Source organism: Peromyscus eremicus, chromosome 5, assembly GCF_949786415.1.
Source record: "Peromyscus eremicus chromosome 5, PerEre_H2_v1, whole genome shotgun sequence".
Taxonomy (NCBI): Eukaryota; Metazoa; Chordata; class Mammalia; order Rodentia; family Cricetidae; genus Peromyscus; species Peromyscus eremicus.
Window position 1 is genome coordinate 104,328,178 of NC_081420.1, and position 22,512 is coordinate 104,350,689.

General features: G+C 42.6%; 1 protein-coding gene across 1 annotated transcript; it reads right to left on the bottom strand.

The window, feature by feature from the left end:
• Positions 1 to 12,995: 12,995 nt before the first annotated feature.
• Positions 12,996 to 22,179, bottom strand: LOC131911116 (acylcarnitine hydrolase-like). The gene is made up of 14 exons (XM_059263069.1): positions 22,134 to 22,179; positions 21,541 to 21,642; positions 20,001 to 20,006; positions 19,704 to 19,908; positions 18,444 to 18,585; positions 17,719 to 17,852; positions 17,382 to 17,637; positions 16,868 to 16,966; positions 16,493 to 16,633; positions 16,294 to 16,374; positions 14,997 to 15,141; positions 14,376 to 14,513; positions 13,816 to 13,888; positions 12,996 to 13,394 (listed from the first exon to the last, which is right to left on the bottom strand). The coding sequence occupies exons 1-14, from the start codon at positions 22,177 to 22,179 to the stop codon at positions 13,208 to 13,210; spliced, it is 1,755 nt and encodes a 584-aa protein (XP_059119052.1). The 3' UTR covers positions 12,996 to 13,207.
• Between the last annotated feature and the right edge of the window lie 333 nt (positions 22,180 to 22,512).

Genomic DNA, 22,512 nt, shown 5'->3' on the forward strand with positions numbered 1-22,512 from the left:
GCTACTTACTGCACTGTCTTCAGAGGCTCTGCATTGATGATGGAAAGACCATAGGAAATGTGGACTGGAGAGTCACACCAGTCATTTTCTGTATATGAGGAAATTGTCAAAGTGTGTGTGTGTATGTGTGTGTGTGTGTCTGTGTGTGTGTGTGTGTGTGTGTGTGTGTGTGTGTGTGTGTGTGTGTGTGTGTAGGGAAGGGAGTAAAGCTCAGGAAAACATCTAAAATGAGACACCACCACACACCCAGTCATTATAACCAGATCATGACCCATAGGCAAAAGTGTTGGCAAAGCCATTGAGCATCTGATACAGCTACACATGGCTAGAGGGGAAGGAAAATGATTACATGGTGATCAGGGAAGGCAACTTCACATTTTCTCTAGAAGTTCAATACATTTGTTCTATGAATCAACAGTTCTACTTACAGGACTTTAGCCTGAAGAAATAAGAGATTGGCATCACATCAAGTCATGGGTTTTGTTTGTTTGCTTGTATTTTATTTGGTTTTGAGACAGAGTCTCTCTACACAGCCCTGTATGTCTGAGAACTCACATTATAGACCAGGCTGGCCAAACTCATCGATTCACCTGCCTTTGCTTTCTGAGTGCTGGGATTAAAGGCATGTACCAACATGCCCAGTCAAAGTCTTGTTTGAACAAGAGCATGACAGCTTGATTAAAATAGCCCAAATATGATGTCATTCAGATGTGCACCAACAAGTGGTAAGTTCACTCACCATCAAAGTGAAATGCCATTTGAATCTCAAAAACATTATTCTCAGTGTCAGAACCTCTCACACATGATACTTCTATATGATAGGGTAGATAAGATTCTGATGTTTCTGAATTATATTCTATTTTCAAACTTCAACTCCAGAAACCAGTCAGTTGGTTGCCAGGTATTAGGGCTCTGGTCTATGGTTAATGAAAGGGAACATACAGAAATATTTGTTGTTTAGTCAGAAAATAAATATTTATACCTGAAGTGGGTGTGGTTACATTCCTCTTATTCTATTCCAATATACTAAGCTATGGAATAAATGAGTGAATTTGAGTGCATACTTATCACTTGACAATAAAGTTCTAAAAAAAATAAGACTATTACCTAAATCTAAAAAGTCTCCTGCTGCTGGGTGGTGGTGACACATGTCTTTGATCCCAGCACTCGGGAGGCAGAGGCAGGTGGATCTCTGTGAGTTCGAGGCCAGCCTGGTCTACAGAGAGAGTTCCAGGACAGGCTCCAAAATTACACAGAGAAACCCTTCTGTAAAGGAGGAGGGGGAGGGGAGGAGAGGAGGAGGTTGAGAAGGAGGAATTGTTCCTGGAGGAGAAGGAGAGGAAGAAGAAGAGGAAGAGGAAGAGGAAGAAAAAGAAGAAGAAGAAGAAGAAGAAGAAGAAGAAGAAGAAGAAGAAGAAGAAGAAGAAGAAGAAGAAGAAGAAGAAGAAGATTGTAGATGTAACCAACCGTCTTATTAAATAAGAAACGCAGAACCAATGCAAAGAAGAAAGCTAAGAGGTCAGAGCTAAGAGCTAAAATCTTACCATTCCTCCTGCAGTGGTCCTACCTCTCCGAAAGAGAGCTACTTCCTGTGTTAAAGTCTTTATCTAGACTTTCTGTTCTGCCTTCTCATTGGTTGTAAACCCAACCACATGACCGCCTCTTCACTGCCTGTCTGAACAGACCTCCAGGTCTTCTATGGTTGGTACTGAGATTAAAGGTGTGTGTATCCAATGCTGGCTGTATCCTTGAACACACAGAGACTTACCTAGCTCTGCCAACCAAGTGCTGGGATTAAAGGCGTGCGCCACCACCGCCTGGCTTTCCTATGGCTTGCTAATAGCTCTGACCCCCAGGCAACTTTATTTATTAACATACAAATAACATTTTAGTACAAATAAAATATCACCATATTTCCCCTTTTCTATTTTAATAAAAAGAAAAAAGGAAAAAGCTTATAACTAACATAAGAAAAACTATATACAAAAGTACAATAACTATATATAATATATAGAAGTAATAAATACCTAAACAATGTCTAGTCCATTTGTATTTGACAAATTCAGAGAAAATAATTCCATTATCTATCCTATTGTATCTAATTCACTTTCTATCCTAATTAATCTTCAACTATAACTAACTAATCTTCAACTCCCTCAGAGACCCAAAAAGGAAATAATATTAGCTAATAAAAATAAAAACAGGAAGTACATGCAAGCAACTTCCAAAAAATTGTGAGTTGACAGAAACAGCCAGCTGCTTGGACAGTCATCTGAGGTTTCTCCGCAGTGTTGGGGCATCATCTTCAGCCTATGGGCTTAGCATATCTGACAGACTCATTTGTGAAGTAGGATGTACACATGGTCAACAGTTCAACCTCGCATTGGGTGAGAGCAGTCTATATACCAGAAACACCTGAATTCCACTAGTGTCATGTCATGATTCAGGATTTTAAATTCTGGAAATTGTTGATGTTTTTTTAATTCAGCTGTCCATTCTTCTTGGCTATGTGTGTATGTGGCTTCATCTCAGCATCCCGTTCTTCTCCACATCCCTCTATTAAATACCATTCTACTATTGAGAGGCGTGAGCTTAATTACTCTTCAAGAATAATGTTTCAGCTGCTGTTCCATTGCACATCAGAAGCCATTGGCCCACTGCCTGTTCAGCTGCCTTCGAAGAAAAGGGCACTGTACCTTTTCTGGATTGCGAAGGCCACTTCAGGGATGGTGCCATATTGTCCTGGCCTCAGAAGATGCCTTTTGATAAAGCCATAATCACACTTGTTTTGGCAAGAATCAGTAGTCCTTTGTTTCGTGTCCTGTCTGTCCTGTTTGTCAGCAGTTGATTCAAGGATACTTTGTTGTCCAGTGGCTAACTTTTGCCACAATGAAAGTTAACTCCAATTGCAGTTTTTTCAATGCCCATATTTTCTCTGAAGTAGATTGGTACTGCCAGGAGCCAACATGTCTCATAGTCATAACAAAAAAGAAAAATTTTCTAAGTTATTAAAACATTTTAAATGCCATATTCTGTAGATCTCTGAAGGGTTTGAAGATGACCTGTCTATCTAAAATATATCTGCTCAATCTTGAAAACATACCTAATATGACTACAAGTTCTATTATACTGTCTAGCTACTTTTTCATTTCTTTGTATCCTAATAGTTGGTAATAATAACATTCAAGGATCAGAAAATTGTATTACATTGTTAAATGAACGGTATAAATACAGTTAGAAATATACATATAGCATTTTCTAACAATATCAATTTCAATATATATATTTTGTATACAATATAAAACAATCCAATCCAATGCAAAGTATTTAAAACTAGTATTGTCTTTTTCTTTTCTTTTCTTTTCTTCTTTTTTTTTAAACAAGAACCTTAAATCTAATCTCTTTTGCTTAGCCCTTTTCCTAACCCTTGACAACAACTTGTAACCAACCCCCCTAATCAATGAAAATTATCCCAGACCCAAAATCCATTAAAAGACCAAAAAACCACCCGCTCCACACCACCTCTTTGGGAATGTGGGAGTCGTATTCTTAAAATTGCTTCCTGCTGGGTATGGGCGAAGGTATCTTTATCCTGAAAAGAAAAATTTTAGGTTAATTGTCAAATTCTAGGAAAGGTAACTATATCCTTCATTATCCAGTTTGTGTATAATGCCAAAGTTCAGGGTTTATCTCAAATCCTTATTCAAGTAGTCTTTGAGACTGGATCATCTCAGCTAGCCCTCTCAAAATTGCTCTGAGCACTTTGTAGTTCAAAGCTGATCTGTAGATGATGTTTGTCAGCTTAGGGATGTTATTATTGTCCACGTGGAATTGTTGTGGGGCCCCATCTTCTTCCTGGAGACTTCAGTTGATGTTAGGCCTGACCATGATTTCCTACAGAAAACTGATAAGAGACTTGAACACAAAGACATATATATGCAGCTAATTGAAGCCTTTTTTCTTTCTAGAATTAGTTAGTACTCTATATGACCATTCATATCTTAACAAAGTTTAAAATGTATATATATATATATATTAATCTTGTAAATTTTGATATAAAATTCATACTTTAAGGAAAGTTTAAAGAATCAGAATAGAATCAAAAAGTTGAGATTAGGGCCGGGCGGTGGTGGCGCACGCCTTTAATCCCAGCACTCGGGAGGCAGAGCCAGGCGGATCTCTGTGAGTTCGAGGCCAGCCTGGACTACCAAGTGAGTTCCAGGAAAGGCGCAAAGCTACACAGAGAAACCCTGTCTCGAAAAACCAAAAAAAAAAAAAAAAGTTGAGATTAGTAATAGAATAGTCCCTTAATTAATTTGGCTTTTCTCCTGTCCCATGGCAGAAGATGGCTCTTTTCTTCTGGCATGATACAGGGGGTTTGCATTTTCCTTTTAACAACATGCTTGAGTTTAAAAAGGAGAGAGCCATTCTCCAACTCCAAAGTCAGCTTTAAATTTTAATTGAACTGGGACTATTAGAAGACCAATAGTGTTAAATCTTTAGAGAAAAGCAGAAACAAACATTTAGGAAAACATAAATTTTTTTAGATGATATACCCATATGCCATTTCACTCTGTTTCCTGGGATAGATGATTTGTCCCTTTTCTTCAGTTGTCTCATTTGTCCAGTGTTTTTCAGATTCCTTAACCTTCATTCTCCTAAAAGACAAAAAAAAAAAAAAAAAAAAAAAAAAAAAAAAAAAAAAAAAAAAAAAAAACTTTCCCCAAGGTTTTTTGGGGATGTTCCTTTTTGGCAAGTTATTATCTGATTAAATGAAAAGGCATGTGTTACTGGTGTAAGTTAGTTTAAATTGGATGTTCATGCTGGTTGATGAACTATCACCTCCTCTAATTAAGTGGTCTCTCTTGTTCAAATCGAACCTTTATCAATTTTGATGGTACCCACAGCTTATCTTCTCCTGTAGAAACAAAAGTAAAACCTCGTCCCCAATGTAACACATATCCTGGTTTCCATTGTGAGGTCAGCACATCCTTAAAGTATATAGGCTGATTTAATTCTGTAGTTTTTTTCTATTTTCCAATGTCTCTCTGCAGCTGTTGTTCCTTACTCATTGGCATTGAGAAAATTCAAAGTTAATAGAGCATTATGTAGTCTATTTCTGGGGTTTTTGTTACCCCTCTCTGTTTATTTAGCATATCCTTTAGAGTTCTGTTTGATCTTTCTATAACTGCTTGACCTGTAGGATTATGTTATATTGTAATAAGCAAAAAACTGTTTCATTTTAACAGAGACATATGATGGAGCATTGTCAGTTTTGATTTGTGCAGGTATACCCATGATGGCCATAACTTCTAGCAAATTAGTAATTACAGAATCAGCTTTTTCAGGACTCAAAGCAGTTGCCCATTGAAATCCTGAATAAGTATCGATGGTATGGTGTACATATTTCAATTTTCCAAATTCTACAAAGTGAAAGACGTCCATCTGCCAGATTTCATTCCTCTGAGTACCCTTTTGGTTACATCCTGCTGGTAATAGCGTTTGATTGTAGAAGGAACAAGTAAGACATTTCTTTACTATTTCTTTGGTTTGTTGCCAGGTTATGGGAAAATCCTTTTTTAAATCTTTACTATTGACATAATGTTTTTTATGAAATTCTGAGGCCTCCAGCACATTTCCTATCAATAATTTATCAATCTTATCATTGCCTTGTGCTAGATAGCCTGGCAGACCAGTATGGGATCGGATGTGAGTTATATATAAGAATGACTCCTTTTCCTGATTGTATCTTGTAATTGAATAAATAGTGAAGTTAATTCTGAAGCATCAGGGATAAACTATGCAGTCTCAATATGTAACACTACTCTTTCAATATACTGAGAGTCAGTTATTACGTTGAGAGGTTCTGAAAAATCCATTAATACCAACAGAATAGCATACAATTCTGATTTTTGAACTGAATTATTAGGACTTTGAACCACTTTACTTAAATTTTTGGATTTGTAACATGCCTTTCCTTGTTTGTTGGCATCTGTATAAAACGTACAAACTCCAGATATGGGTTTTTCCCATACAATTCAAGGCAAGATCCAATCAGCTCTTTTTATAAGATCAATTCTATCGCTTTTGGGATATTTGCTGTTAATTTCTCCCAAAAAATTACTGCAAGCTTTTTGCCAAGGTTCACTTTCTGCCCATAATTTTTCAATGTCCTCCTTAGTTAAAGGTACAACAATTTCTGCTGGGTCTATTCCTGCTAATTGACGAAGTCTCAATTTTCCTTTCGAAATCAAGTCAGAGATTTTTTCCACATCAGTTTTTAATTTTTTATTTGGTTTATTTGGTAAAAATATCATTCCAATATAATATCTTCCCTCTGCATTAATATTCCTGTAGGAGAATGTCTAGAAGGTAAAATAACCAAAATGCAATCCAGCTTTGGATCAATATGATCCCATGCCCTTCATGTACTTTCTTTTCTACCAAGGCCAATTCTTTCTCAGCTTCAGGTGATAATTCTCTTGGACTATTTAAGTCCTTGTCACCTTCTAAGATTTTAAACAAATTATTCAGTTCATCATTTTTTACCCCAACAATAGTTCTTAGATGAAAAATGTTTCCAAATAATCTTTGAAAGTCATTAAGAGTCTGTAGTCGATCTCTCCTAATTTGCACCTTTTGGGGTCTAATTTTTTGTAGCTCTATTTTATATCCTAAACAATTAATAGAATCTCCTCTTTGTATCTTTTCAGGAGCAATTTGTAATCCCCAGCAAGGCAAAATTTTCTTTACTTCTTCAAACATTCTTTCTAAAGTATCTGCATTTGAGTCAGCTAGTAAAATATCATCCATATAATGATAAATTATAGATTTAGGAAATTTTTTTCGTACCACTTCCAATGGCTGTTGTACAAAATATTGGCACAGAGTTGGGCTATTCAACATTCCCTGTGGGAGGACCCTCCATTGAAATCTTTTAACCAGTTGAGAATTATTATAAGTAGGCACTGTGAAAGCAAATCTTTCTCTGTCTTTTTCTTGTAAGAGTATTGAAAAGAAACAGTCTTGCCGGGCGGTGGTGGCACACGCCTTTAATCCCAGCACTTGGGAGGCAGGGGCAGGCAGATCTCTGTGAGTTTGAGGCCAGCCTGGTCTACAGAGTGAGATCCAGGAAAGGCGCAAAGCTACACAGAGAAACTCTCTCGAAAAACCAAAAAAAAAAAAAAGAAAGAAAGAAAGAAAGAAAGAAAGAAAGAAAGAGTCTTTTAAATCAATAACTATGAGAGGTCATCCTTTTGGTAACAGAGTAGGCGAAGGAATTCCAGATTGTAGAGAGCCCATTGGCTGAATTACTTTGTTAATTGTTCTAAAGTCTGTTACCATTCTCCATTTACCAGATTTCTTTTTAATAACAAATACAGGAGAATTCCAAGGGCTGGTTGATTCTTCAATATGCTGAGCATTTAACTGTTCTTCTACCAGCTCTTCTAAAGCCTGGAGTTTCTCTGTTGTTAAAGGCCATTGCTGAACCCATACAGGCTTGTCTGCTGACCATTTTAAAGGTAAAGCTGTTGGTGTTTTTGGAAAATCCTGAGTTGTTGTGCCCTGTTCTTGTATAACATGGATGGCTGGTGACCACTCTTTAGAATAATATCTTCTAATATTTCTCTCAGAAACATGTGCTAGTTTATGATTTGTTTCTGAGATTGGAGGGATGTTAATCTGAGTATTCCATTGTTGCAACAAGTCTCGACCCCACAGGTTCATAGCTATGTTAGCCACATATGGTTTTAATTTTCCTCTCTGCTATATGTATATTTCTAACTGAAGATGATGATGATGATGATGATGATGATGATGATGATGATGATGATGTCGGCAGCTAATACTCTTGGTTAAGTACCCTGCTCGTTGGCTGAAATGTCCTTGCAACCAGCAGTTAAATTCAGGCTCCAGCAGAATTATCAGGCAGTTGTCTTCCTCTGCTCAGAGGCTATCTAGCACCTTATGGAACTTTATCTTTGTCTGCCCTCTAGTGTCCAAGGAGAGCAATGCAAGAGTTGTCACTTCATGATTTCCTGTGATTGGTCTTCAAAACAGTGGATGAAAAAAGAGGGACTTGGAGAACCTGGGAAAACTAGAACCCCAGAAAGGCAGTTTCTCAGAGGCAAGAGGCTATGGCCATCTCAGGTCTATAGGAAGAAGGATCTAGCTGTGTGGTGATAGAGATAAAATGTTTTAGGAAAACACTTGCAGACAACACGATTTGGCACTTTTATATAAAGACAAAATAGAAGAGAGGAGTTTTGTTTTGTTTTGTTTAGAGGATAAATAAAAAACTTAGAGTGAAAATAAGGTAAGAATGGAAATTAAGGACGGGAAGACCACGGAGAATAGAGTGTCACAGGAACCAGAAGTGTGCAGGGAACTGTAAAAGGCAGAAGGGCCCTCAATAGATGAATAGATGCTCAGGGAGACAGAGGAAAGCAATCTCTTCTGATGGACATGTCTGGGCCTCCTGACACCCCCATCCTCATTTCAGACACCCACAGTCAAACATCTTCACAGTATGGATGGCATCTCTGCCCATGTAACTTACTGAAGCATCACTGATGCTTGACCCTTTTTATAGCAACAGATATCATAAAATTTGCAGACAAACAGATGGAACTAGAAAATATCATCTGAGTGAGGTAACTCAAAATCAGAAAGACAAACATGGTATGTACTCACTCATAAGTGGATACTAGATGTAAAGCAAAGGATAACCAGACTATAACCCACAGCTCCAGAGAAGCTAGCTAAGAAGGAAGACCCTAAGAAGAATGCATGGATCACTTTGGGAAGGGGAAATAGGTGAGATCTCCATGAGTAAACTGGGGGTGACAGGAGAAAAAGAGGGGAGAGGATGGGGAATGAGAAATTAAGGGAACAAGATGGTCAAGCTGGGGGAGAGATGGAGTGGGAGAGCAATGAGAGAGATTTCTTGATAGAAGGAGACATCATTGGGATAGAGAGAAACCTGGTGCTAGAGTAGTTCCCAGGAATCCACAAGAATGACCCCAGCTTAGACTACTGGCAATATAGAGAGGGTACCTGTGTAGCTAGAGTTTTCCTGCCTGGCCCACAGTCAGGACAAATCTCTCTCACCTGCCAGTCCCACAGCCTCTCAGACCCGACCAAGTAAACACACACAGAGACTTATATTGCTTTCAAACTGTATGGCCGTGGCAGGCTTCTTGCTAACTGTTCTTATAGCTTAAATTAATCCATTTCCATTAATCTATACCTTGCCACATGGTTCGTGGCTTACCGGCATCTTCACATGCTGTTTCTCATCGTGGTGGCTGGCAGTGTCTCTCTGACTCAGCCTTCCACTTCCCAGCTTTATTCTCCTCCTTGCCCCGCCTATACTTCCTGCCTAGCCAACGGCCAATCAGTGTTTTATTGATTAATTAGCAACACATTTGCCATACATCCCACAGCACTTCCCCCCTTTTTTTTTTTTTCAAAAAGGAAGGTTTTAACCTTAACAAAGTAAAATTACATATAATTTGGGAATTTGGGCGTAGCTTCTCTTACTACTTCCTGCTGGAAGGGGGCGCTGTATCTTATGGGGAAACAAAGAAAATTTTAGAATTATGGAATAGTCCATGAGGCTGTATCGTCTGAGCCAGATGCCTTCAAACCATTCTGGATGTTGGATCATCTGGGCCATGGTGTCATTGGAGACCTTCAGGGGGTCTTGGCTGGTCAAACCTGATGTATCTTAATCTTGAACAAATCCATAGTCTCTGGCTTTCTGTGGGAACAAAAGCAGAGTCTCCTTTCCAAAGTAACATATCCTTACATCGAAATTTTGAAGTCAAGATATTTTTAAAATATACATTTTGGCATAACTCAACAGTTTTTACAATCAAATGTTTTTCTGCAGTTAAAAGTCCCAAAGACAACACAATCCAGATTCTCTGTGTAATATTCATTTTTACGTGGCTTATTTTTTATACTACCTTTACTGTCTCTTTAAAGACTTTATTTTTTAAAACTATGTATTTGTTTCTATAACTCTATATATCACCTTTTTTGTCTCTTTCAAGCCTACGTATCTTTTACACACATTGTAAACTATTACATCTGAAACTGTCTTATTGTGAATCTCTTGCCTTAAACTGCAGCAGCTGTGGCTGCTGGCTCCGCCCACCTCAGCTTCCCAACATGGCTATGTTTACCGCCAGCTCTGGGAGCTATCGTGGGTCTATGCTTTTATCCAAGCAGCGTGTAGCCCAAAAACCTCTTTTTTTGTTTTGTACCTGCAAAGGCTAAATCCACCACGCAGCTTAATGTGCCACTTGCAGAGGCCTGATTCCTGCCATACTGCAGGTTGAGCAAGCACGCCAGGAACCCACAAGTAGCTCAAACCAGCAGCTGACGCTCATTTGAGAGAGACAATTAGGAACTATTTTTAGCTCCGTTTTAGAATCTTTTCTCAGGTTTTAGGTGGAAACTCTTGCCACCACGTTGGACGCCATTTGTAGCTAGAGTTTTCCTGCCTGGCCCACAGTCAGGACAAATCTCTCTCACCTGCCAGTCCCACAGCCTCTCAGACCCGACCAAGTAAACACACACAGAGACTTATATTGCTTTCATACTGTATGGCCGTGGCAGGCTTCTTGCTAACTGTTCTTATAGCTTAAATTAATCCATTTCCATTAATCTATACCTTGCCACATGGTTCGTGGCTTACCGGCATCTTCACATGCTGTTTCTCATCGTGGTGGCTGGCAGTGTCTCTCTGACTCAGCCTTCCACTTCCCAGCTTTATTCTCCTCCTTGCCCCGCCTATACTTCCTGCCTAGCCAACGGCCAATCAGTGTTTTATTGATTAATTAGCAACACATTTGCCATACCTGACCTGGCCTACCCTGGTTACCAGATTGGTGAATACCTGGACTGTCATCATAGAGCCTTCATCCAGTGATGGAAGCAGATGCAGAGAGCCACAGTCAAGCACCAGGCTAAACTCCAGGAGTCCAGTTGAAGAGAAGGAAGAGGGATTATATGAACAGGGGGGGTGGCAGGTGTCAAGATCATAATTGCAAAATCTACAGAGCCTACTGAACCAAGCTCGTAGGAACTCACAAACTCTAGACCAACAGCTGTGGAACCTGCATGGGACCAGTTAGGCCCTCTGCATGAGGGAGACAGTTGTGTAGTTTGGTCTGTTTGAGGGGCCCTGGCACTGGGAACAGGATCCATCCCTGGTGTATGAGCTTTTTGGAGCTCATTACCTATGGTAGGACACCTTGCACAGCCTTGATTCAGGGGAAAGGGGCTTGATCCTGCCTCAACTGAATGTACCAGGCTTTGCTGACTCGACACAGGAGGCCTTACCTTTTTGGAGGAGAGGATAGGGGGTGGGTTGGGTGAGGGAAAGACGTAGGGGAGTGGGAGGAAGGATGAGAAGGGAACCTGTGGTTGGTCTGTAAAATGAATTTTTAAAATTTCTTAAGTAAAAAAGAAACTTTTTTAAAAAACACACAAACTGGGCAGTGATGGCACACGTCTTTAATCCCAGTGCTCGGGAGGCAGAGCCAGGTGGATCTCTATGAGTTTGAGGCCAACCTGGTCTACAGAGCAAGATCCAGGACAGGCACCAAAAATACAGAGAAACCCTGTCTCGGAAAAAAACAAACAATCAAACAAATAAATAGATAAATAGATAAATATTTTTAAAACCCACAAAAAAAAAAAGAAAAAATAATAATGATCTAGAGGACCAAAGAGAATTTGAGTTCCAGAAGAAAGCAAGAAGTAGCCTGGAACTGAGAAAGGCCAAAGGGCCCTCCATGCAGTGATCAGGCAGACCATTTTTTCTCCTGAACAGTTCATACCCCACTACACAACCCACAGGCAAACATCTTCACAGATCTATGCAGTGATCATGCAAATAGGGTGTCATCACATCTGTAGAGCCCTTGGAATAAAAACAAACCTTGATGGAAGCAGACAGCAAGGAACTAAAGTGGTTCTTCTTCACACACACACATACACACACACACACACACACACACACACACACACACACACACACACTTTCCCAGGATCAAAACACAAATGAACATGCCAAGACATGTATCTCACTTGAAAAAAAAGATTCCTTTCCCCATTTGAGGACAAAAATAAATTGGATTGTTACAGCATCGATCACTTGTGACAAATTATGGAGACAATAGACAATGAGGTTTTCAGTTGTTGGGAACCTTGCTAGCTGATGTGAGGACACTAATGCTATATTCTGAAAAGTTTATGGCTCAGACTTGTATGTTGTAGCCTGATGTCCAATGTCATGATTATAAGATTGGATCCACTAGGTAATGGCCAGGCTATTAACACCATTGTTTGTCTATTTTACTCAAGGAGGACATAAGGGGCAAACTTTGAGTCAGAGAGTTACCCCTCTCCATATGCCAAATCTAATGGCTTTCTAACCCTGAACTTCATGATCACCAAATCTAGGAACCAATTTCTGTTGTTTATAAGCCAAACTGTTTATGATACATACTTAAATACATAGTGATATACATACTCATCTGTATAGTTATTATATATTTACATATAGTGTCAATATGTAGAATGAGTTACCTTTGCATTTCTGAGTTCATTAGATCCTCCACCTCAGTCTTGCTAGTAGTGGGGCCACACATCTGTCACAACACTCACCTTGCAGCTTATTATGATTTTCTCATGGCATCTTGAATATACTAAGTAAGACACCAGTGCTGTTAGTAATCAGGTTATAATCAACTCATAGATAATGCATTGGGACTTGCTGAGAGATGCATATGGGGTTTTAATACCTACCCACATGTGTCATGTTCAAAACTGTCCAGAGCTTCTGATTTATTTGAAGAAATTTAGGATTTGGGAAAGAGGAGAAAGAGGGCTGGGAGAAGATGAGGTAAAAAAGAGAGGAAGAGATGCAGGTCCACTGGGATACAAAGCAATGTTAGCATCCACTGGGGCTCACACAAACACACTGTCATGGGGAATTTATTGAATATGTGAAACAAGACAGGACCCAGACAAACAGGGTACCAGTGACACACTTAAGTGTAAGCTGAACAGATACATGAAGAGGGGATGCATAGACACATGAAAGATGGAGTCACCCCTCTCTTTTGAGTGTGGGGGCACCTTAGGTTGACTCCAATTCTACTCAGGACACTCCACTATGGTGCATAACATGCTACAGCTCTGTGTGCTTTTTCTCAACATCCTTCAGCTGCTGGATCTTCTGGGGCAGAGTCTTGGTCCAGAACTGCATCCTGTTGGCCTTCAGAGCATAGCCCACAGTAGTCTGGATGTCCAGCTGCAGGTACTGCTCATCCTGGGTAAACACAGGCCAGTGGGGCAGGTCCATGCTGTTGGAGTTCCTGTGGACACACCCCCATATTAGGGTGCAGTGAGGATCACTATGAGTTATGCTGTGGCCAGACTTGATCCCCTACTTTGGGTCAATATGGTGCATGAAGCAGGCCAGAATTCAAGGACAAGGAAGGATGGTCTCAGGATAGAGACAAAAGAGAAGCTCCCACTCCATAAGGGGCAAGATCATCTGGGGTGTTTTTTACTTTCTCTCTATAGCAGGCTCATGGACACAAAACTAGAGCAGTTTGGCCACACATGCCAAGTCACAGGGAGATGATTATTGACTGACACTCATATGAGACCACTGTGTGAGAGAAACCTGCCCCTGAGGAATAACCTATCATGTGATAAAGCATCTATATATGCTCCTGAGGCTACCACAAACAGGAGGAGGCCCTGAGAGTTTAAGGGGGTGTGTCTTCTCACCCATGTCTTGCAAAGTTGGCCCAGTACTTCATTATCCTCCTGCTCAGCAGCTCCTCATCTTCAGTAAAGTCAACTGTAGCCATGAGGAAAAGAAATGTTCAGGTCCCAGTCGCCCCATACACCTGCCACATCCACAATCCCAACTACAGCCTAACTGCAGTGTGCGTGTTCCCCATCTGCTGGGATTCAGGATCTTCCATTTTCCACACTTCCTTTACTTGTCCCAGCCTCTAACTGAACCCACCACCTCCACCCCAGCTTATTCTTAGTACAGATGCCATTTCTTTGCTCTGGCATAGTCACTTAAGAAAACATCATGGCTTTAAGTGTCTCCCTCAGATATCAGATTTGACACCACCATCAGGGCAGGGATGGGAAAGAAAGTACAATCTGGACTGGAAAGGATTCAGATTACAGTCCTAGTTTACCATTTTGGGCTATAAGATGGCTCAGAAAGGCTCTCCAAGAACCTCAGTTTCCTCACTTGGACAGTGAGCTCAGTCATCCCTCAGTTCTCATCTCGGTCACTATCCTACTTGTGGAGAAAAGGGAAGACTCACATTCGCTGCCCCAGAAGGAGCATCCAAAGACAAAGAAAATCTCATCACCATGGTCAGCCTTCACATCAGGTGGTCTGACATCTTTGAAGAAGTTGGATGGGTGCTGAAACTCATAGAAGTAGACAGGGGCAAGGGGACCTGGAAGTGTAGACACATGGTGACATAGTAGCCTCTTACCTGGACCTGTCCTGTCTCATCTTTTGTGTGAGATACCTTGACCTAAAGTTGTTACAATGGCTGGGAGTTTAGGGGAGTGTAGACTCCAAGGCTGAAGCATGAGCTTTGGAAAGGCCTTGGTTAAATCATAACCTTGAGTCTTTTGAGGAAGTTCTAGCACATCATTACCTCAATTTCCTCATCTGTGCCTGAAGGTATTATGCTCTTACACTAGACATGAGGATTTACTGAGGTAATAGTCCTCAGAATCCTGGAACCAGAGAATAAATAAAGACACCAGAGGGCTGTCCTTGGACCCACAGCTCTGAGACATCTCCTTGGAATCAGGCCTCTTTTTCTTTGTGACACTACTGGAGATTAGACATGTAGCATTATGCATATGAAGCAAGTGTTCTTTCACTAGCTAGAGTCCCAACCCAGAGGCATATTTATAGATGTATTTACTCTGAGCATGGGCTACTTGCAAGGCAGGGACCACAAACATGAAGTCTTCCATCATCTCCTTGAACTGTGTTTGGAGAATCTCAGGGTCTTCAGTGTCTCCCAAATACTCCTCTACCAGAATGTCAACAAAACCAGGAGGCATCATCTAGTTCAGAGAGATTCAGAGAAGATGTGTTAGTAAAACTTCAGCACCAGGCATCAGTATCCTCAGGTGAAGAGAGAGGGGTCTGAGGTGGAGACCGTAATGGAGCAAAGGACATACTTGCAAGTAACATAAGGGGAAAGGGGCTGGATAAAGAAATCCACCCTGACCCTGGAGCCCAGAATTAGGGAAGGATGGCTCAGATAAAGCCAGTGAGAGAAACACAGTTTAGCTCAGATCAGAGCCATCTCTGTCCCTGTCCAACTGACTTGTGAAACCAACCAATCACAGAGCAGGATAGTAGAACCCTGGGTCTGGAGTTGACTCCACCCCCTAGACTTCCTGTAAAAATTGCCCTGCCTAGTCTGTTAGAAAAGAAGGCTGTTCTCTCCACCCTGGTAGAGGCAGCTACTCTCCTGGACTCCTCCCTCCCAAATAAACCTCTTCCTCAAAAGAGTTTTTTGGGTGTGAAAATCTTCATTCACTGGCATAGAGAAGATCTTTGCTAAGACGTCCCCCAGGAATGTGGTAAAAACGAGAGAGAGAACTGAAAGAGCAGGGCAAGGAGGAGCTGAACAGAGACCTTTGCTAAGACATCCCTCGGTGGACAGAGAGATTGCTACATTTCTGCAGGGGTTTCCCCTTTCCCAGAGTGAAGCAAAAGAAGCACCATCTCAGGCGAGAGAAGCAGAGCTCTGCTAAGAAGTCCCCTTAAGTGGGAGCTGAGCAAAGCTCAGCTGTAGAAGCTCTCCAGGAGAGGAGTGGGGTTCCTATATCCTGTGGGGAGACCACCCTCATCCCACCAGGTATACCCTGACTTCCCCAAAGAGTCAGGATGCCCTTCCCTGCTGAAGCAGTTTCAGACTTGATTCTCCCAAAAAGTAAGAATAATCGCCCTCCAGGGCTGAACTGTCTCCTCGCAGTTTCAGCCATCAATTTACTAACATTTTGGTGCCGAAACCCAGGACCTAAACCCAGAGAGTTGTAAAACATGAAATTTATTAACATTTGGGTGCTGAAATCCAGGAAACCAAACCCAGAGTTTTTGCAATTTACTAACAATAAGCATACTCTATTCTTTGCTCAGGTGGCTCTTGGCAATGGCAGATAAGTAGAAGCTCCCTGGTCACTGGCCCACAATATTAAGAGTCTTACCAGTTGTGTTGGTGTGCTCTGTAGAACAGCCTGAATGGTCTCTCTGTCCATTTTTTCCCAAGTATCAGTGTTGCACAGGTACTGAGAGGTGGATGGAAAAGTTCAAGTTGATTTTCCAATAGGTTGTAGTTGGGACTGTGGATCTCTGAGCACCCTCTCCCATCCAATCAGGTAATCAAAGAGTTGTATCTGAACTCACCATTGGGATGCCCCAGCCAAACTCATCATTGTTGACACCTATGATGCTGGGGACAGGTTGAAAATCAGCAGACACCAACAACTCTTCAGGGTGCCTAGGAAAGAACACCCCATCCACCACAGCAGGAATGATTGTGAAGACCTGAGGGGCATTCAAGGTGAAGGATCAAGCTCAGGGCCCAGATATTTTCTGATGTCAAATAATCCCATGATACCCATACACATCCATGGTTTAGTTGAACTTGTATCCATTTTGCATTGACAACTACAGGGGCATCAAGCCATGTACATCAGCTATGTTGTCCCTGAGCAGAAAGGACTTTCTGTTTCACCCCTATTGGATCCCTTCCAAGACACAAATACCATGTGATCAAACCTTAGTGATATCCAGAATCTCCTCTTCACTCTTGCCTCTCAGACAGCCCACCAGGGATTCTGAGTCCATCTGATTACATCCAGAGAGGTTGGCCACCATCTGTACAGAGCACAAGCAGAAGCCTGTTCATCCTTCCAGGCAGGGAAAGAAGTCTTCCTAATACTTCTAGTTAGTGTGGGTGCCCCACAAATCACAGTGGGTAAAGTGTGTGGATTGCAGCAGGAATGCAATTGTTCCCACGTCCCCTGTGTTAATATGAGATAGACAGGGGAGCTAATGCACCTGCTGCAATGCATCTGGACACAATGGGAGCTACTAGGTACAACTGTTTGGGGCAGAGAAAAAACTCAGCTTTTGTGAAGCAGAGGTGTATGCAGTCTGACCCTTGAAGCTTTCAGCAAGGAAGAAGTAAAAAGAAAGACCTAGGTATCTCTATGATATTTGTTGCATTCACAGAGCAGACAGAACCAGGAGTTCTGAGAGTGAGGGCTGGGATAGGAAGAATAGAGGGAACTATGTAGACCTCCTCAGACTGGGAGACAAGACCAGGCATCCTGGCCACTCCACTCTTCATAATGGCTCCATGGAAGAGTCCTTTGGACATGGGGGACACAACGAGTGAAGACACACTTGTTCCCCCTGCTGACTCGCCAAAAATAGTGACCTGGTCAGGATTGCCTCCAAAGTGGGCAATATTCTGCTGGACCCAGTGTAGGGCAGCCACTTGGTCCAGGAAGCCCCGGTTGCCTCTGGCATGCTCATCTCTAGTGCTGAGAAGTGGCAGGGACAGGAATCACAGGGCTGTCCTGTTTATACTCAGCTCCCAATTCCCTGCCTTACCCTTGGCTCACCTGAAGTAACCCAGGACACCCAGGCGGTACTGGATAGTGACCACCAGTATGTCCTCAATGGCTGCTAGCTTCGATCCATCATACACAGAAGCCATGCCCACAGTGAGTCCACCTCCATGGATCCATACCATCACCTGGTAAATAAATAAGATAAGAGATCATTCCCCTTACCCAACCCAAGTGCCACTTGTCATCTAGAATATCCATTGCTTTGTCTCAGAAGCTGCCCACATAGACAGATCCCAGCTGTCATCATCTGTTAAAGGATCCAAGTTCCACCAGGAAGAAAAGTCTCTCAACCATTATTTTGTCTCATGTACCAAAGGCTGTCACCAATACCCCAGGAGACCCTCAGAAAAGGAAAGACATGTGTCCTTCATGATCACATATGGAAATAAAGCAAGTGCCCTCCAGTGTTACTAGCCAAACAGTGATGAGTCAATTTTTATGACTTAGATGATACAAGCCTCACCTCTGGGAAATCTGATTGGGTGTTTTGGGCACAAGCCCTAAATTCATTAAGTTACAGACTCCGACTTCTCAATGCCTCCAGGATTTCTGTCCCTAAGCCCATAAGTTAACTGCCTACTGTGGGCAAGAAAGTATTCTTGGAAATATTCAGGCAGGGCCTATACTGAAACAAAACCCAGAATGATCTTAGCCCTTCCATATTCCTTCATAAGGAATGTCCTTCCACCCCCAGTTGGCCATGGCCTAATACTCACAGGCAGGTTGGAGTCCTCAGAAGCATGAGCAGGTGAGTAGATGTTGAGGTACAGGCAGTCTTCAGACATAGAAAGAAGAGGTGGGGTGCTTTTGAACAGGATCTCGGTTGCTGAATTCATTATAGTGATATTCTGTAGACAACTGTCAACAATGGTAAATGGTTAACTATTCAAAGGACTGAACAGTAATTAAAGTCAGAAACTGGGTAGATTGTCTCCTAGAAAACTACTTGCTGTAAATATGAGATCATTTTCTAAAGTTCCTCTTGGGGCTGGAGGGATGGCTCAGTGGTCACTAGCCCTGGCTGCTATTCCAGAGGACCTGGGTTAGATCCCTAGCACCCACCCCTATGACTCAAGTCAAAGGGGATCTGAGGACACTGAATGGTCATTGATCACAGACATTCATGCACTAAAACACCCAAATACACAAAATAATAAATAAATAAAATAAAGTCACTCCTCCACAGATAGAAGCCTCAGGCTCTAAGGAAGCTGTGATAGAGCCCAGATCTCCATATATAGATTTAGATGATCTTAGATCCTACTTATTGGAAGGCCAGGTAACAGAGAGTCCTAGGAGTCTTCATGGCAGATTTGACCATGTGTTTTGACATTTTTACCATTTCTCCCTCTCTCAATTAAGGCCTAAAAAAGGTGAGTTGCCTCTACAGTGCTATTGCATAAATGAGTGTGAATTAGTTTCCATAAGGTAGTAGGACCTCCTTCATCTAATGTCTCCATTTTCAGGGTTCCTCATCTCTCCCACAGGCCTCTCATTGTCAGCACATGCACTTGTTCTTGTCAATCGACATCTGCTCATATGGTTGGCACAGTGACTGTGGAGGGTACAGTCCTTTGGAGACCATTGCTTCACTATTTCGGATTCTTCAGTCTCTGCTATAAAACTCAGGAGTGCTTCTGGTTAAGTGATGGAGTCTGATCTCATCCCAGAGACATTTCCCCTAGTGCCAGAGACACATGACATAGCCTGACTCTCAAGACAAATGTGCCTGTGCTCCCATCTGCAGTCCTCAAGGCTAGCTCCTTGTGTGGGCCAAGCACTGAACCTTGAGCACAGGTTGTTCCATTCAGAACCTCAGCAGGCCCTTGGGAAAATGTAAGTGGGAATCCCCCTACTCCATGAAGAGGGGGAACTGGATGTGGGATTGAGAAATAAAAACCACTGCAGCTGGGACATCCCTCACAACACTAGCCCACTCCCGGGCCTGAACTCCTCTGGACCCCAGAAGAGCTTACATGGCAGGATGGGAAGTTCCATCCCTCACACCACTCCATGGTTCAGGGGGCTCAGGAGGAGCAAACCGCAGATGTCCTACAGGTGGCTTGGCAAAGGGAATTCCCAGGAAGATGTGGACTCCCATGTTGATATCCTCCAAGTGGACAAGGTTATCCTGCACCTGTCCGGTGTGTGTGATCCTGATAGGCCTGGATGAGTCTTGGCCTGTAAATAAAGAAGTGATAGCTAGGTTAGTCTGCCCAATAGGCCACTTTTGTTCCATCCTTTCGACCCTTTTTACAGCCTCCTCAAAAGACCCTGGACTGAAAACACAGAATTTGCGTATTTCCTCCCTGTTACAGTCTTCACTGTGCTACCACCTGGCCTATTCCATTTACCAGACTCAATTAGGAATGAGGGGACTCAAGGACATCATTCAGCCCTATGAGCTTCCTGTACAGGGCCACATATGTGGCAATGACACAGTCTCCTTTCCATCAACTCTGTGTGAGCCAGTATAGGGACTATTCGGTCACACTGAACATTATCCCATGTAGGCTAGCTACATGCACGATGTTTCAACCTCACAGAAAAGCTCTCTATAAAGTTCATATGAAATCTGGTAATCTGTCCTTCCCACCATAGGCTGTGAGTTATAACCCAAAGCAGGGACAGAGTTTATGAACAAAAGGTAAAATCAAACACAGCCGAAGAAATTTCATTTTCTGTTTTCCTTTGTTTGTTTGTTTTTTTGTTTGTTTGCTTGCTTGCTTGTTTGTTCTTTAATTTCTTGACACAAGGTCTTGCTAGTTAGCCCAAACTGGTTCTGCAGTTGGAGATGCTCCTGTCTCAATTTCCTGGGTGCTTAATTTGCAGCTGTGTGGCTACACCCTGGTCACACTTCTCTTCTTGAGTAATCCTGGGCACTATATGTCAGACTCTGCCATTTGCTGTCCCTGTGGATGAGACAGGCCTGGGAGGTATAGAGGGGACAGGACATGAATCTTTTTCCTCTTATAGTTGTCAGTGATTCTGAACCCAAGCATTCAAACAAACAACATAAAATAACAGCCATGAGTGAATCTGGCAGAACCTGCTGTCTAGAAGGTGCTGGTGACATCCCAGAACCCTGGCGACAACAGAGAAGAGTCTCAGGCTGAGCTGGGTGCAGCCTCCTTAGTGGGGAGGCCTGGATAGAGGTCACCAGAGTTCACACTAGGAGGATTTGTGGTAAGGGGCATCTAGGGCTGCACACACACCCTGAGCACAGTGCTCTCTGACTTAGCTCTGATAAGGACCTGAAAATTGTTGACTCTCCCAAAGCACATGCTAGTTGCCCCAGAAACCAAGCCCGGGTAAAGAACATGGAGAAGGAAACCCAGACTATCTAGGTACAACAATAGGTTGTAGGACTGGGACTGTCTGCATACCTTAGTGGCAGCCAGTACCTTGTGCAGGGCCTTTATGGAGTGCCATGGCACTTCTCTATTCTGAGAGTGGCACATGAGGACTCTTCAGCAGCATGAAGTTATGATGTTATTATTCAAGTCAGTAGCAGCTACAGTTTCAGACACACAGAGAGGAAATGTCCCCTCTGTTCCTCTGTCCCCTGTAGATTCAACACAACTGACAGCCCATCATACTAGTATTGGAGTTCCTCTGGCCTCCCAGATTGTTTGGTAGAGGGGCAAGACTCTGGGCTTTTGTAGGGAATTAGGAGACTCACATTTCCCACACTGCCATCTCCATCGGCTCCTTCCTCCCTGGTACTTTTACCCCTGCAATCTCAGCCAATAACTCTCATCAAGTTTTGGCAGCTTGGACATGGGTCCCCCATTCCTCCCTAGGTAGTCTCACTGTGCACAGCAAAGAGAAGCAGAAGGCCACAGGTCAGAAAATTCAGCCATCTAGAAAGTCTACCTGAAGGCCTGCTTAGCTCCCAGTCCTGAGTCTGTGCTGCTGTGTGCGATCAACCTCATGTAAATGTCACAAACATATGAATTTGCCAGGGCAGGAACTTTGAACCAAAGGAGAGGGGTCAGAGTAGGGGCAGAGGGTGGGGCAGTCCAGGCCAAGGTCCTTGAACTCTACTGGCTGGGCTGCATGGTGGGAACCAATGAGCAGCAAGTGAGGCAAAGCTGCCTCCCATTCCTGCTCTTCCTTTAGTCCCCTTGGGAGGCACAGCAGGGACTCTGAAGCCCTCTCTCCAAATCTGGTGTCACCATATCAGGCTTATTAAGCAGGAACAGGACTATTAAAGTATTGGTGTAAAGGGATTGAAGCAGAAAGCTATAACTGGAGAAGCTGCAGGGCTTTTCTGAGTAGATGCATTCTCAGGATGTCACAGATGGAGAATGGAATGGAACCTGAGGAAATGTGACCTGGGTAAAGGGGAACTGCGTGCGCATGCCCACCACCCTGAAAAACACCTCCCTGCTTTCAGGACTTACAGTTCCTGAGTCCAGGTTCAGGGTCCCTCAACACATTGATCTTCATCTTTCTCCATGTGCCTCTCCCAGTTACGCCTTGACAGTTCATGAATCACACTGCAACTCTGCCACCATACCATAGTCACCTGGCCTCTTTGCTGTAGCTACTCTGGTGGCCAGCTTCTCTCAAGTTCACAGTTGCTAACCCACATGCACTGGAGCCTGCTGGCTCTAATACTGAGGACAGTCTGGGCTCTTGGGGCCTGAATTAAAGTTCAAATGCAGGCCATTGAGCAGGAGTTTCAGAAACATGGTGAGCCTTGGCAGACTACATCTGAGAGGACACAATCAGGAGGTCCCATCTAGCCCATCTTGATTCCCCAAATGTAGTATCATGAGG

Excerpts from the sequence above, each read along its gene's own strand:
- LOC131911116 (XM_059263069.1), bottom strand. The coding sequence starts at position 22,179 with ATGAAGATCAATGTGTTGAGGGACCCTGAACCTGGACTCAGGAACT. Across the intron at positions 15,142-16,293 it reads AGAGCACACCAACACAACTG|ATGATGCCTCCTGGTTTTGT; the intron begins GTAAGACTCTTA and ends TCTCTGAACTAG. Across the intron at positions 14,514-14,996 it reads GCAAGTAGCCCATGCTCAGA|GTCCCCTTGCCCCTGTCTAC; the intron begins GTAAATACATCT and ends CTACACTTCCAG.